This window comes from Vigna unguiculata, chromosome 3, assembly GCF_004118075.2.
Source record: "Vigna unguiculata cultivar IT97K-499-35 chromosome 3, ASM411807v1, whole genome shotgun sequence".
In the NCBI taxonomy this organism is placed as follows: Eukaryota; Viridiplantae; Streptophyta; class Magnoliopsida; order Fabales; family Fabaceae; genus Vigna; species Vigna unguiculata.
In genome coordinates, this window is record NC_040281.1 from 36,497,432 (window position 1) to 36,510,700 (window position 13,269).

The following is a 13,269-nucleotide window of genomic DNA, read 5'->3' on the forward strand; positions in this document are numbered from 1 at the left end:
TTGCACCTAACAATAATGGTCTTTCATTACTCTGCCAGCCAACCTATGCATGTTCCTTAAAGAACTAAAATTCATGAATAATTAAATAAATTATTAAGCTGCTTAATCTTAATAATATTCAACAACTATTTTATCCGCTAAAAATGCTCTTCAGAAAAAAAAAAGTGCTATTCTCAATAGATGTACGCGTAGATGAAAATGAGGCATTACATAATGGAAAACTCGGTTTAAAATTTAGTGGTTAAATAAAATACATTTATGGAGAAAACAACAAAGAATATTGAGGTTTATAATTTTGGAAAACCTGATTCTCAAAACAAATAAAAAAGTGTGATGTCGGTATGTTGAGTGAAGACACGTCAAACATAATAGTTGATGAGTGAGGGTGACACTGGAACTTGTTGAGCACCATTAATGAAGAAGCTTTTATATAAACACCTCCGCACGACTGAAATCTATATAAAAAAACCCGTAATAGTAACAAAAACCATCACCAACTCAGCAGGGCAGGTGCAAACCCTTAACATATCATTCAGCATTGGCACAATTTAAAAAATTGATCTATCGAAGATTCTCAAAAGTCAACTCAGCCAGCAACTTTTCTAGTAAAACGTCTCTCAGTTGTTGGATTTTGTTGTCCGGACCTGAGTACGAAGTTTCCAGATTCAGATATATAATTCACTCCCGCCTTCATTGCAGGCGATGGACGGTTTTGTCCCATGGACTGTCTACGGGTACCGATGGACATATTCGATAACTTTTCAGCGGTTTCTGAAACCCCGCGTACAGTCCTCCCCTTGTTCATAGAAGCTGCCAAACACATTATTACGATTCAAAATCTGCTTTAAATCAAAGTAGTTATTAGAGTATTTAAAGCCTTACTCGGGCTGTCTTTTCCTGGAATTCGATATTTTGATTGTTGAGTAGTCTTCAATGACTTCTTGTTCTTATCCTTCAGAACAAACAAAAGAATTTTAGAACAACAAATAAGTCCAATATTGTAACACCAAAAAGGAGCAAAGGCCAAAGAGGAGTCAGATTTGTGTGAGATCCTGAACTATCTTGATGCATAGCCCCACATATTCAAAGAGTGAATAGGTATGGGTTGGCAATAAGATATTCAACAAGTAAAAGGCATGGGTGGGAACCAGAGATTCAATGAGTAAAAGGACATGGGTAGGTAGGGCATGAGTTAGTAAGCACAATGGGAAAGGACAGAAGTAGAAAGACAGAACAACTCACCTCGGTTGCCAAATCCAGCTTCCGTTGCACACCTGTAATGTTCAGAAATAAATGAGTTCCATGCTCTTTGCACATGTGAAACACAGCATGCCACTAAAAAGAGGGCCTATTTTCTCCACTTTTCAAGAAAATAAAAAATCTCAGCTGCAACTAGAATTTCATTGCTTCGAGACTGTAAAGAAATAAATAGAAACTATATATTCAAAAGAGCATGACTTTTGTTTGAATAGAAGATCAAATACGTGGAATGTAAGTTTAGTTGGTGGTACATTTGACTTGAACTTATGTGAGAACTGGAGATCATACCATACCAAATATAGCGTACAAATATCAAGTCTATATCACACAAAATGATAGGGAAATAGGAGGCACTAGAATTTAAAGAAGATGAAAAAAATGGAGTAATGCATCACGGTGTCGTGTAATAGAAATGTACCACCCAAGTTTAAGGAAAAAAATTTAGTACAGTATGACTTGAAATGTTTGTACAGGACAGAATGCTAAGTAGAAAACCCAACAATGAGAAAAGGTCAACATAAAAAAATATTACGATAGATAAGTGGACACAGCACAGGACTGGATTAGGAATAACATCGGAAAGCAAGTACATAATCTCCACCGATAGGTATGATAAAATATAGAATAGTCTAACAATTAGTGGAGTGAGGGAGACAGAAAAGTCAACAGGCCAGACCATTGAAGTTTTAGATTTTCATCTATAAAAGTAATTTACAATAGGACTAAGTTTATCCATTCAAGGAAAAGGCTATTGATGGTTATTACTTTGTTTCCATTATTGAGATATAAAGTAGCAATTAACCAATGTAGTAATATCTTATGGAGATTTCGCACAGAACACCAACAGATATTTCTAACCATAATGAATAATAATGATTCAGATCTACAGATGAATGGACAACACAATACGAGACAATTAGGTATAACATCGGAAAGTAAGTTGGGATAAGCAAGCCCATAATCTACAACAAGGAGAATGATAGAACATAGAATAGTCTAATAATCAGAGAAGGAGGGAGGGACACAAAAGTGCCAATAGGCCAGAGCATTGAAGATTTAGATTAATAAAAGTAATTTACAATAGAACTATGTTTTATCCATTCTAGTAAAAGGATATTGATGGTTATTACTTTGTTTTCGTTGTTGAGATATAAAGAATTAGCAATTTAAACAATGTAGTAATATCTGATGGAGATTTCCCAGCTTAAGCACCAACAGATATTTCTAACTAACAAATAATTATACGACCCAGATCTACAAAAGCTGCAATAAAAAAAATGCAGCAAGTATTAAACCTAAATATGGCTGAAACCATTTATATCACCTGAAGCTATAGAAGCATGTAATTTTGGGGAAGAAAAATTGTTTGTGAATTTTGTATTAGGCAAAGCACTAGAGTATCTCTTGAGTCCCTGCCGGTCCAGTGAACCCCTGGTTCCAGCTGCAACAAAATAAACAACAAGGAGTTTGGTATCCCTTCCAATTGAAGCATAAGCCATTCCTTAGAAGACAATATAAATTAAACTACACACCAGATGGAGGAGTTCTCGCCACAGCTCTAGTGCGAAGGGATGGAGGGATGTAAAAGCAACTCTAAACAAATCAAAAAGCAAAAATATTTAAAGCCTAATTACAGAAGTTAACATATAGTTCGTGTGATTAAAAGATATAAAAATTTTACTACAAAACTCATCCAAAGTAAGGATTTATTAAAAGATAACCTGAAAGAAAGGATGTTGAAGAGCCTCTGACGCTGTTGGTCTCTTGCAGGGATCCCATGAACAAAGTGACTACAAAAATGCAATGCAAACAGAAAATGAATACATGGCACTCCGTTAGCTAAAAAATGGGGCCAAGACTAAACTACTGTGTAATAAAAGTAAAAGTACTCACGCTAACAAGGCTAATTGCACCATCACTTCTGGATGGGATCAGAGCAGAGAGATGTACACCAGCATGCTGCAGAATTTAAACATAAGGAACTATTTAAGGAAGAAAATATTGATCTTAAAATACATAATATCAAAAGACAACAGTTTAAGGGGATAAAAGGACTAAATTAAAGACTTTTGAAATTATCCAGCACACAAAAAACAGATAAAATAGCACATATTTAATTGTTTCACATCTCACAACTTGCGTAATAATTGGTATCTAGTACTCTCAAAGCAAAACCTAAAAAGAGAAACGGCAAAAGTAGGAAAAGAACCTGTGGAAACTGATAGTTGATATCCCTCGCAAGCTTGAGTCCATCTGCCCAAGATTCAGTTGTGGGACTACCTATTACACTGCATATTTTGTAGATCTCATCTGCTTCACTGCGTGTACAGAAATAATGGAACATGTTAATTCAAAGCCCAATCGGTAAACTTGATGCTGTAGAGGAGTATGTTACTAATTATATATGTTATGCCATAAACTAATGACAATTTGAAACCAAATAATTTGCAAAGAAGTATTCAGTCATGCACTTCGAACCAAGTATCACAGATTTGCGAATTCCCTAATAAAGATCGATTAGCTATATCTAACTAAAAATATCATCATATGGGAAGTTTCATGAGTGGAGAGAAGTTAATACCTAGTACCAGGGAATAGAGGACGTAGAGTGAACAACTCAGCCATAATAGCACCCATTGCCCACATATCTACAAGATGGAAAAAAATCCATAAATGTATGGTTCTTGACACTTAAGAAATGTATTGTCTAGACTTTAGACCATAATATTTGATAAAACATAAGTCACCATAAATGACAGTTACTCAAATCAGAAACTTACCGACTTTAGATCCATATAAATGGGACTGAAGTAGGACTTCAGGGGCACGATACCTAATCAGAAGTCATAATAACACTATTAAATTAAATGCATATGAAATAGTGTATTATACATTTACAACAATAAAGTATTGAGTTGAAAAAACATACCACCGTGTGGAGACATACTCAGTATAGGGTGGTTGTGAACTGATCTCTCGGGCTAGGCCAAAATCAGCAATCTTGATGACATCCTTAGTGACCAGCAAGTTCTCTGCAAAAAGAAGTAATAGATATATGTAAATCTTAATGTGTCATGATATTCAATTCAATTATCCAGCAAGCTGCATTTAAAAAATATTATTAAAATAGATAACAAAATGGAAAAAGTTAGCAAGAAGAGAATAAAATTCTAACGTTATATCCATTCCAAGCTGTATAATATACACGGAACCCTATTAACATCATGCTACATACTAACACATTGGTATCATATGATAATTAAGTACCTGGCTTCAGATCACGGTGAAAGTATCCACGCTGGTGCATGTAAGCTAAACCTTGGAAAACTTGAAAACACCAATTTCTAACATCATTTTCAGAAAACAGTTTTTCCCTGTTTTTCATTTGTTGGTACAGGTTGTATTCCTACATTACCCAATATTGACTGAAAACAATTAGTATTAGGCTTTACATCAGCCACCAATATGCCACAAAATCCAGCCACTCACCATATACTCAAAAACAAGGCACAGAGTGTCACATTCTCTAATAACTTCCTTCAGCTTCACAATATTTGGATGGTTCATTTTTCGCAATGACTGCCATAGGAGAAATAAGAGAATAAATATATGGAGAATAAAACTAAGGAAAGATAAAAAAAAAAGGATGTGATACCTTGACTTCTCTCAAGTTTACACACTCCTCCCAAGAGTAATATTTCTTCTTCATTTTCTTTATTGCAACCTGGAATTTTATGACAGATTAGATGAAACAAACACAATGCAACTTCATATATCATTCTACTCAAAACATACTTACAACTTCACCAGTTTGCTTATTAATGGCTCTCCAAACACTCCCAAATGTTCCATCACCAACTTCCTTAATTAACTTGTACCTGTGTTCAAGGAAAGGAGAAAAAAATTGAAGATATTAAACAGTTCAAAAGAGGGAATAACAACTTCTGGTTTCAGAAACAAATACTCACCTCTCCATTTTCCCAAAGAACCCAAAGCAGCTCTTATTCAAAAAGAAATGGCAAACAAGATAAAGATAGATGGCATTTATCCCTAGCAAACAATGCCAATAAAAAGGTACAAAATGTTGACAGATATTCGATGGTCCGGAAAAGTTCACTGTCAATTCACTGTCATGGCAATGATATAAAAAACAAAAATTGTTTATGCAAGGGCAGCATAGCCTTATTGATTAATAGACCCACAGCTTTGTAGCGGTAGCAAGATGCATGCGATAGAATCAAACAAGTCCTGGAGAACTTATTTACATAGTTTCAGAATGATTGATCAAAGCACCATTCATCTTCTGCTAAACTCATCACGACCCAAGGCTTGAGGACTTCAATAATAGCCACTTCATCTAATCTACATAGTTTCGGAATTGTCAGGTAAAAAATATTTTGTGGCCACCAATATCCATTAGAAACAACAACACATCAATTGTAAATAAGTGCTGTCTACACTTCTTCAACACAATTGCTTATCTAATACTTGAGAAGCAGGCATCCAAAATTCACACATTAATCCATATACTTCGGGCCTGTAAAACAAAGATAAGGTTAAGTTAAAAATTAGTAGGTTAAAACAGGTGAAGGTGGTTATAAACAACTGTTCCCTGATGAATCACTTATCCCAGAAGTAGATTTTACAGAATGTTTCAACAGGATATTGGGTTACTAGTGCACTGTCAAAGGAACACTTATTAAGAAAGACCATTTTTTAAAGGTTTCAGCCAAAGACAAATAAGTTCTTACTCGTATGTGTTCCCCAAACACGCCGCACTGGTCTCAGATGAAACAAGCATTGAGTACACTGTGGCGATCATTAACGCAGAACAAAAGGCTAGGTGCAATTGACAAAAGAAACAAGAATAAAATCTCTATGGATGAAGAATTGGCGGTCAAGCAATTCTTGGGATAAAAGCAACCAATACTGGAAGCAACTTGGCAAGATACAAATTCTTTCCATGTCTCAAAAAATGTACCAGGAACCTCAAGATTCAAATCAAGATCACCCTGCAATTATAGAACATGAGAAAACATCTGATTAGATTAATAATCTACATATGCAAATGGCCGACAAAAATAGAAATCTCAACAAAAACAGAAATGGCAGGGGATGTGATAGACTTCAATGTTATATGAAAATCAAAATCTAAAAGTGTGTATCATCAATGCCAAATTAAACATTTTTCCTTTTTAATTCTAATTTGTTGCTAAAGGTTAAAATTTGAAATCCAACAGATATTTCAATTTTTCCAGTGGTAGAAAAGTCACCAGACTAATAAGCCATTATATCAACTAAAAACTAAAATTATGTACAAAAATACAATCAAACAAATTGCAATGGAGAGAACAAACATTACTAATTTGCAAGTCCCAAATTCAATTATGATTACAGGCCGAATGTAAAATCCATAATTATTTCAAAAACCATTTCCAAACATCCGTACTAGCCAAACAGCTACACTCGAGGCAACATCACATGTCAATTTACCTACAAAACAAACATATCATCCAGGAATTCAAGAGAGCATCAAAATTGAAAATTTTTCACCTAAGAAACAGAACTGAGTTTTCAGTTGCACCTCAAAGACAAACCCACTCCAATATTTAACCCCAATAATAATAATAATAATAATAAGCATCACAAGGATGAGGGATCCAATCATAAGAGCCCTAAACATATGATAAAAACCAATCACATTCTTGGCAAAATCCTACCAACGCACGCAGAACGCAAAGCAAAAGAACAATCAGTACCATTCGAATCAAGCCCCACGAAAAAATCGAGAGAATTGAAGACGCGCCAATTCATCTAGCAAACAATGCGCTCACTAAAACCGACATGAATGAACTTTGACAAGAGAATCAAATATCTAATCGAAACCCTAATTAAGCCATAAAATGCATAAAGAAAACCACACTCAGCCTCCTCTGCAATATCCCACAAGAATGTTCAATCAATCCCAGAGCATGAAACGAAAGCCATTCTATATCAATAGAGGGGGCATGAATGCAATTAAGTTGGAATCGGATCTGCAAATAATGAAGGGTAGAAGAAGAGAAAAGGAAGAACCTGAAAGAGGACCGTCACGAAGGACGGGAGGAGGTGGAATCCAGAGTTTCCCTCTCTCTCTCTCTCTCTCTGCCACCAAACCCAACGCAATGCCAATAAAGTCAAACTTTCCGATAATTCCTACCCTCTCTTGTTTTTTTTTTCTCTTCTCTTCCACCAAACTCTCTCTATTCTCTACAGTAAACAACACTCCAATTTTGTAAATTTTAAATTAAGCAATCTTATCAGATTAGGAGAATTTATTATTCAAAATATTTGTGTCCATAAATTTGTGTCGTTACATAATAAATTTGTATCGTTACATCATAGAAATTTAGTCACGGAAGTTTTCAGTCTCAAATACCATACATCTAATTAAAAATACATTTATTGTTAATTTTTGTATTTCCTTGCCATATTTCTATTTTTTTTTCAAAAATATAAAAGGTAATTAAAGTTTTGTGATTATTTAAAACATTATCTCGTATAAATTTTCATTTCTTGTTTATCATTTATAAATTGAATTGATTTTTATATTTTTTTTATTTTATAATATAATTATTGTGAGATCTTAGAGATCTTAAAAAGTACACAAGTATATTAAATATTTTGAGTAAAAGATAAAACAGTTTGTTTTTATAATTTGAAGAATTTATTTTATTTCAAAATTCTTTTTAAGAAGTAAATATTGGTGAATAATTATTTAATTAGAGAAGGATATTATCAGAGATAGTTAGATATTAGTAGATATTTTTGAATATTATTATATTATTATATTGTTACATATTAAAATATATTTTGAAATATTAGATATAACTATAAATTATTGTTAGATAAGTGAAAATAAAATATAATAGATTTAATTTTTTTGAAGGTCCGTTTTGGTTTAAAAATCTCAATTGTATCTATAGATTTTAAGTTATTCTAATTATATTCTATTTTAAAAATTTGTTTATTTATGTTAAAACATTATTAACAACGTTAATATTAATTGTGTGTTAGCTCAAATTAACTATATGTCACGGGCGTTTTTTCTTTTTTGTCTTACAATTTAAATTGATGTCAGTTAGGAACACATATAACTTCAATTAGTGGAGGTTTATTGGTAGTTGTAATTTAAACTATTTATCATTTTTTTAATTAAATATTAAATATTTTATTAAAAATAGATAACTGAGTAATTGAAAAAACGATAAACAAGGGTGACATATAAATAATATAAAATATATAAAATTAAACAATAAACTAAAAAATTATAATTAAATTGGCGTTTCAAATTTAAATGAGCTTAATGTTTTATAGATTGTATCCGGTTAATTTAAGAAAATAATTTATTTATTTTGTAAATTTAAAATTTTATAAAGAAAAATTAATTGTTTGAACTGAAAAATAAAATAAAAATGAATGTTTTATGTATTGTATTTGGATGATTTAATTTAATAAATTATTTATTTATTTAATAAATTTAAAATTTCATAAAAAAACGAATTGTTTGGACTAGAAAATTAAAAAAAGAAAATTAATTTAGAGATAATTAAAATAGAGAAATTTGAAATCCATTAGAAAAAGTAAAAAAATTCAAATTGGATCATTGTAATAACTTTTCATATATATATATATTAAAAAATTAAATTGATAATTTTTGTTTGAATATTTAAATTTGAATGATATTTTTATAAATTTAAAGTCTAAATTTTATATTTTAAAATAAATATTTTATCTTAAAAAAATACATTATTCAAACAAGAAAATTAAGATGTAAGATAGTTTATTTATTTTATTCAAATAAAATATTTAGAAAATAACGAAAATCTAATTACAAATAATTCAAATATAATAAATTTTAATTAATTCTTTAAAATTATAACAATTTCTTATCCTAATACAATATTAATATTTCTATGAAAATTATTCAAGGGTCCAATATGTTAATTAAGATATAATGCACATATATGATACATATATCGTATAAGACATATATTTCATACGTCGATACGTTTATTTTAAAATGCTAGGATATGATACATGATAGATATGTGATATATAAATATTAAAAAATGTACAATAATTCTTAAAAACATAATAAATATATGATTGTTATTATGTTAATCCAAATTAAAACTATATGTACTAAAGTTGTCAACATAAAGAATATAAATTATTGTCATCATAAAAGTATCCCTACAAGAAAACTCTCAAATAATTACCAATCTTAGTAACAAAAAATATGTTAAATACCAATTTTATAACTAGAGACCAATTATTTTAGTAGCCAAAACCTTGATAGTTAACATCAGTGACAAATTTAGAAACCAATTATTGTGGTCAAAACCTTTGTAGATAATTAGTGACCAGTTTAGAAACAAATTCATAATAAAAATGATTTTAATTATCAATTTAAAATCTAATTATTTGAAACTATTTATTTACCAATATTTTTTAGTTTTTAAATTGGCAAATAAATTAGTCATTCTACAGTGACTAATTATTTTTTGTCACTAAATTGACCATCATTCAAAACATTTCTTGTACAACTTTATAAATTAGATATTTGATTAATAAATATCAATAAAGTATCCTAAAGTATCGGATACATACACATGTCGAACACAAATATGTAACCTAAGTTAAAGTAAGGTACATCATATTCAAATATATCACTAATTAGGGAAATTTGTAATTCTGGGTCACTTTGACCAAGAATTTGTAAAAAATGGTCGTTTGAAATTTTATTTGTAAAAGTGGGTCGTGTCGTCAGGGGAGAGGACGACTTTAAAGGTGAAGTCGTCATCCCAAAGGCCGATTTTCTTTTTTTTTTAAATGAAGTCGTCTGGCTGGAGGCCGATTTTTGGTTTGGTGTTGGTGAAGTCGTCTTTGCAGATGACGACTTCATTTTAGTTTTTTTTTTAACAGTAAATGATAATAAATTGAAATAAAAATAAAAATAAACATTAATATATTTTTAAAATGATTAAAAATTAAAATACAATAATTTAGTAACTTGAAAATAATGAAACAGTCATCTATGTCCTCCGGTTCCAAATGTTGGTCTTCTTCTGGGTCTGTTGGGACGTCTTAGTGGTTGTTGTTGTGGTTCATCATCTTCATCTTGATGACTTTGGACATTTTGAGGAATTTGTGGTGATTAGGAAGGCATTGGCGGAGGATAGAATGACATTGATGATGAAGATCCTGGATAATAGGCAGATGGTGGTGCCATGGTTGTGGTTCCAAACATATGTGATGGACCAGCACCATAAGTTGACTGATGCTGGAAAAAACCGTATGAGGAAGGGACGTGTTAGAATAAGGTGTTTGATGGGTTGCCAAATTGAGGATGTGAATGTTCAAACATTTGACCTTGACCCATAGGGGACTGTCCGAAAAAGGGTTGGTGATGATGCATGAAATCTGGAGAAGACCCAACATGGGTAGTGTAGGGTTGTGAAGCAGGCTGAGAAGGTTCTTGTGATATGTCGTACTGTAAAATAAATAACACGGTTATTGGCATGAATAAGTATGTATGATAAACAAATGTACTACAAATGTATTATAAATAACCTCATCGTCGGAAGATTCTGACGGAGATATATAGCGGATAGTGTGGTTGATGTACCACTACATATACGGTGTTTCATCACGCAAATGACCGTTTTCGCTGAACGGTGTACCTTGAATGATCTGATTTTGTCGATCATTCCAAATTGCAATCCATTGATGATGATGTGCCACCCAATCTCTGTCGTTTCTCCCCCTCAAGTCATCCCTTTGAACTTGATCTAGGTTAACCGGCTCAGGCGGAATGTTTTGTCTTAAACCAAATTGACGCATCACCCTATCCGCCTGATGGATTTCTACTGTTGCGAACCAAATTATTAGTACTATTGCTCTGGACACTGGAGGGATGTCAACCACAATCAATCGACTAACTTCGGGTTGAATGTAAGGCCTCCACAAGAACTGAAACCAAATTGTAGACATTAGTTTTAAACTTTTAAAAATAAAAAACCTGCAATTACCTTAAGTATTACCTGTCTTGTACGTATTTGATCAAATCTCAACCGAAAATCAGTAACTGAAATTGAAGCTGGATTTATCTGATGCGTTACGTTCATCCACCTAAATAAAAATTTTGCAATTTAAAGTTAGTTAAATGACAAGAAAAAAAATAATTTAAAAGTTAGCTTTCTACCTTCTACAGACAGGGAAACCATCCCCATCAGCCACCTCCTGATCACTTAAAGGTTGAAGTGGTGGGGCTATAGAAGTAATCCTTTCCCAAGCCCAACATTGTAACAAAATCATGCATCCACCAATATTTTCTTGGCATAGGTGAATGCCATGATCTAGGCAACGATATAGACAAACCAAGACTGCAGAGCCCCAACTATAATTTCTGATGACATCCAAGTCAGCTAGCCTAAGTAGATACATGACATGTACCCTAGTTGCAGACGTGTCTGGCATTAAAATGCTTCCAATCAATGTGAGAATGTACGCTCTCGCATATTGAGCAATAACCTCATTGTTTGCATTGGGTGGAAGCTGTTGGAAAGTAGTGTTTAACCAAGATACTCAAATTGAGTTCCCCCTTATCACCGTCGGTGGTGGAATGACACCTAGATGTTCATGAAAGGTGGCGAATATGTCGTCAACCGTAGTGGGACCAATTACCACATCTTCGTCTATCGGTAGGCCAAGGAGGACGGCTACATCTTCTAGTGTCACGGTGGTTTCTCCATGGGGGAAGTGAAAGGTGTGAGTTTCTGATCTCCATCTTTCTAATAAAGAACTGATGAGGAAGTGGTTGACATCCATGTCTGGGATGTACAAGGCGTGTCCGAATCCAGCTTGATGCATTAAATTTATGACACGGGGATCAAGTATGTCTTGGTTGTTTAGTATCCAAACTCTAGCTATTCTCGGTCTAAGAACTCGTTCTCGTCCTTCCCATAAGTCGTGAGTGATATGCTCATGCTGAAGCCGGAGTAGTGACATATCTTGAGGTAGGCGTCCATTTCGTGTCATGCTAAATTAGAAATAGTAAATAAAAATTAGAATCTAAGTGTGCAAATTAATTAAAAAAAATTATTAAATCATACTTGAACCTTGAAAATAGAAGCTATCAAAGAAGTGATGAAGTATTCAACACTCTCCCACTGCGCACAAACTTCAAATAATTCTCTCCCAATCTAAGCACAACACACAAACCGAAATTGATGCATATGGATGCAACTTGAAGGTATTTAAACCAATGCCTTGATTCCTCACGTGAATGCACAACAGCTGTCCATCAATCCTTCAATATTTTCGTGCAATGTGGTTGAGAGCATGCATTCAGAAAAGGCATTTAAAGCTGCCAACACTTTAGACCAGTGCATGTAAAAATTGGACTATGCATGGCATAGAGAGTAGGAGGAATCTCTGAATTCCACTATTTCCCTGAATTCATGGCTTGGAAGTGGTGCAGTGAGGGGATCCACACATCACGGGCACGGTCAACCACGAAATAAATGCGCGCAGATTCGCGCACGTGATGGTGTCAGGGTCTTGGACAGTGAAGTCGTCATCAGTGCGGATGACAACCAAAGTGAAGTCGTCACTGACGCGGATGAATTTCAATTAATGTCATCATTGGTGCGAACGACTTTCAATTAATGTCGCCAGGCCGCCTGACGGTTTCTATACTGTTCATTTAATGAAGTCGCTGGCTTTTATTAATAAAGTCATTGCCATTAATGCGGCTTTTGTGTATCAACAAGGGTTATTTATTAAGAAACAGTGTCATTAATGACGTTTGTGTGCATTAAAATAGGTTATTTAATATGGTTGACCGTTGCCATTAATATCGGCTTCTCTGCACACGATTTAAACACCACATTCTTGTTGAAGTCTTATATTTTTTTCTCCCCTTATTATTTTTGACCCTACAAAATTTTCACTTTTCACCAAATT

The 13,269-nt window shown here is 33.1% G+C and overlaps 2 protein-coding genes across 3 annotated transcripts; both read right to left on the reverse strand.

The window, feature by feature from the left end:
* Positions 1-398: 398 nt before the first annotated feature.
* On the reverse strand, positions 399-7,543 carry LOC114178195 (cyclin-dependent kinase F-4-like). 2 transcript variants are annotated; one of them, XM_028063956.1, is made up of 18 exons: positions 7,336-7,543; positions 6,012-6,272; positions 5,229-5,797; positions 5,060-5,138; positions 4,916-4,984; positions 4,750-4,839; positions 4,528-4,666; positions 4,190-4,292; positions 4,041-4,093; positions 3,842-3,908; positions 3,470-3,578; positions 3,154-3,219; positions 2,982-3,050; positions 2,793-2,853; positions 2,585-2,701; positions 1,243-1,274; positions 883-952; positions 399-810 (listed from the first exon to the last, which is right to left on the reverse strand). In XM_028063956.1, exons 3-18 carry the CDS (start codon positions 5,234-5,236, stop codon positions 587-589), a joined length of 1,356 nt encoding a protein of 451 aa, XP_027919757.1. In that variant the 5' UTR covers positions 5,237-5,797; positions 6,012-6,272; positions 7,336-7,543; the 3' UTR covers positions 399-586. The 2 variants fall into 2 exon arrangements, with proteins under 2 accessions (XP_027919757.1, XP_027919758.1); XM_028063957.1 differs by lacking the exon at positions 7,336-7,543 and adding an exon at positions 7,020-7,258.
* A 3,389-nt stretch (positions 7,544-10,932) lies between these two features.
* Positions 10,933-12,342, reverse strand: LOC114175398 (protein MAIN-LIKE 1-like). The gene is made up of 4 exons (XM_028060167.1): positions 11,989-12,342; positions 11,507-11,859; positions 11,346-11,433; positions 10,933-11,274 (listed from the first exon to the last, which is right to left on the reverse strand). The coding sequence occupies exons 1-4, from the start codon at positions 12,340-12,342 to the stop codon at positions 10,933-10,935; spliced, it is 1,137 nt and encodes a 378-aa protein (XP_027915968.1).
* Positions 12,343-13,269: the final 927 nt, after the last annotated feature.

What these genes read in the sequence shown, in the direction of transcription:
- LOC114178195 (XM_028063956.1), bottom strand. An exon ending in TCAACTATCAGTTTCCACAG is followed by an intron (nt 3,220 to 3,469) that starts GTTCTTTTCCTA and finishes TAAATTCTGCAG; the next exon opens with CATGCTGGTGTACATCTCTC. An exon ending in GTGCAATTAGCCTTGTTAGC is followed by an intron (nt 3,051 to 3,153) that starts GTGAGTACTTTT and finishes GCATTTTTGTAG; the next exon opens with TCACTTTGTTCATGGGATCC.
- LOC114175398 (XM_028060167.1), bottom strand. Translation starts at nt 12,342, where the DNA reads ATGACACGAAATGGACGCCTACCTCAAGATATGTCACTACTCCGGCTT. An exon ending in TACCGATAGACGAAGATGTG is followed by an intron (nt 11,860 to 11,988) that starts GTAATTGGTCCC and finishes ACTTTCCAACAG; the next exon opens with CTTCCACCCAATGCAAACAA. An exon ending in GGTTTCCCTGTCTGTAGAAG is followed by an intron (nt 11,434 to 11,506) that starts GTAGAAAGCTAA and finishes ATTTTTATTTAG; the next exon opens with GTGGATGAACGTAACGCATC.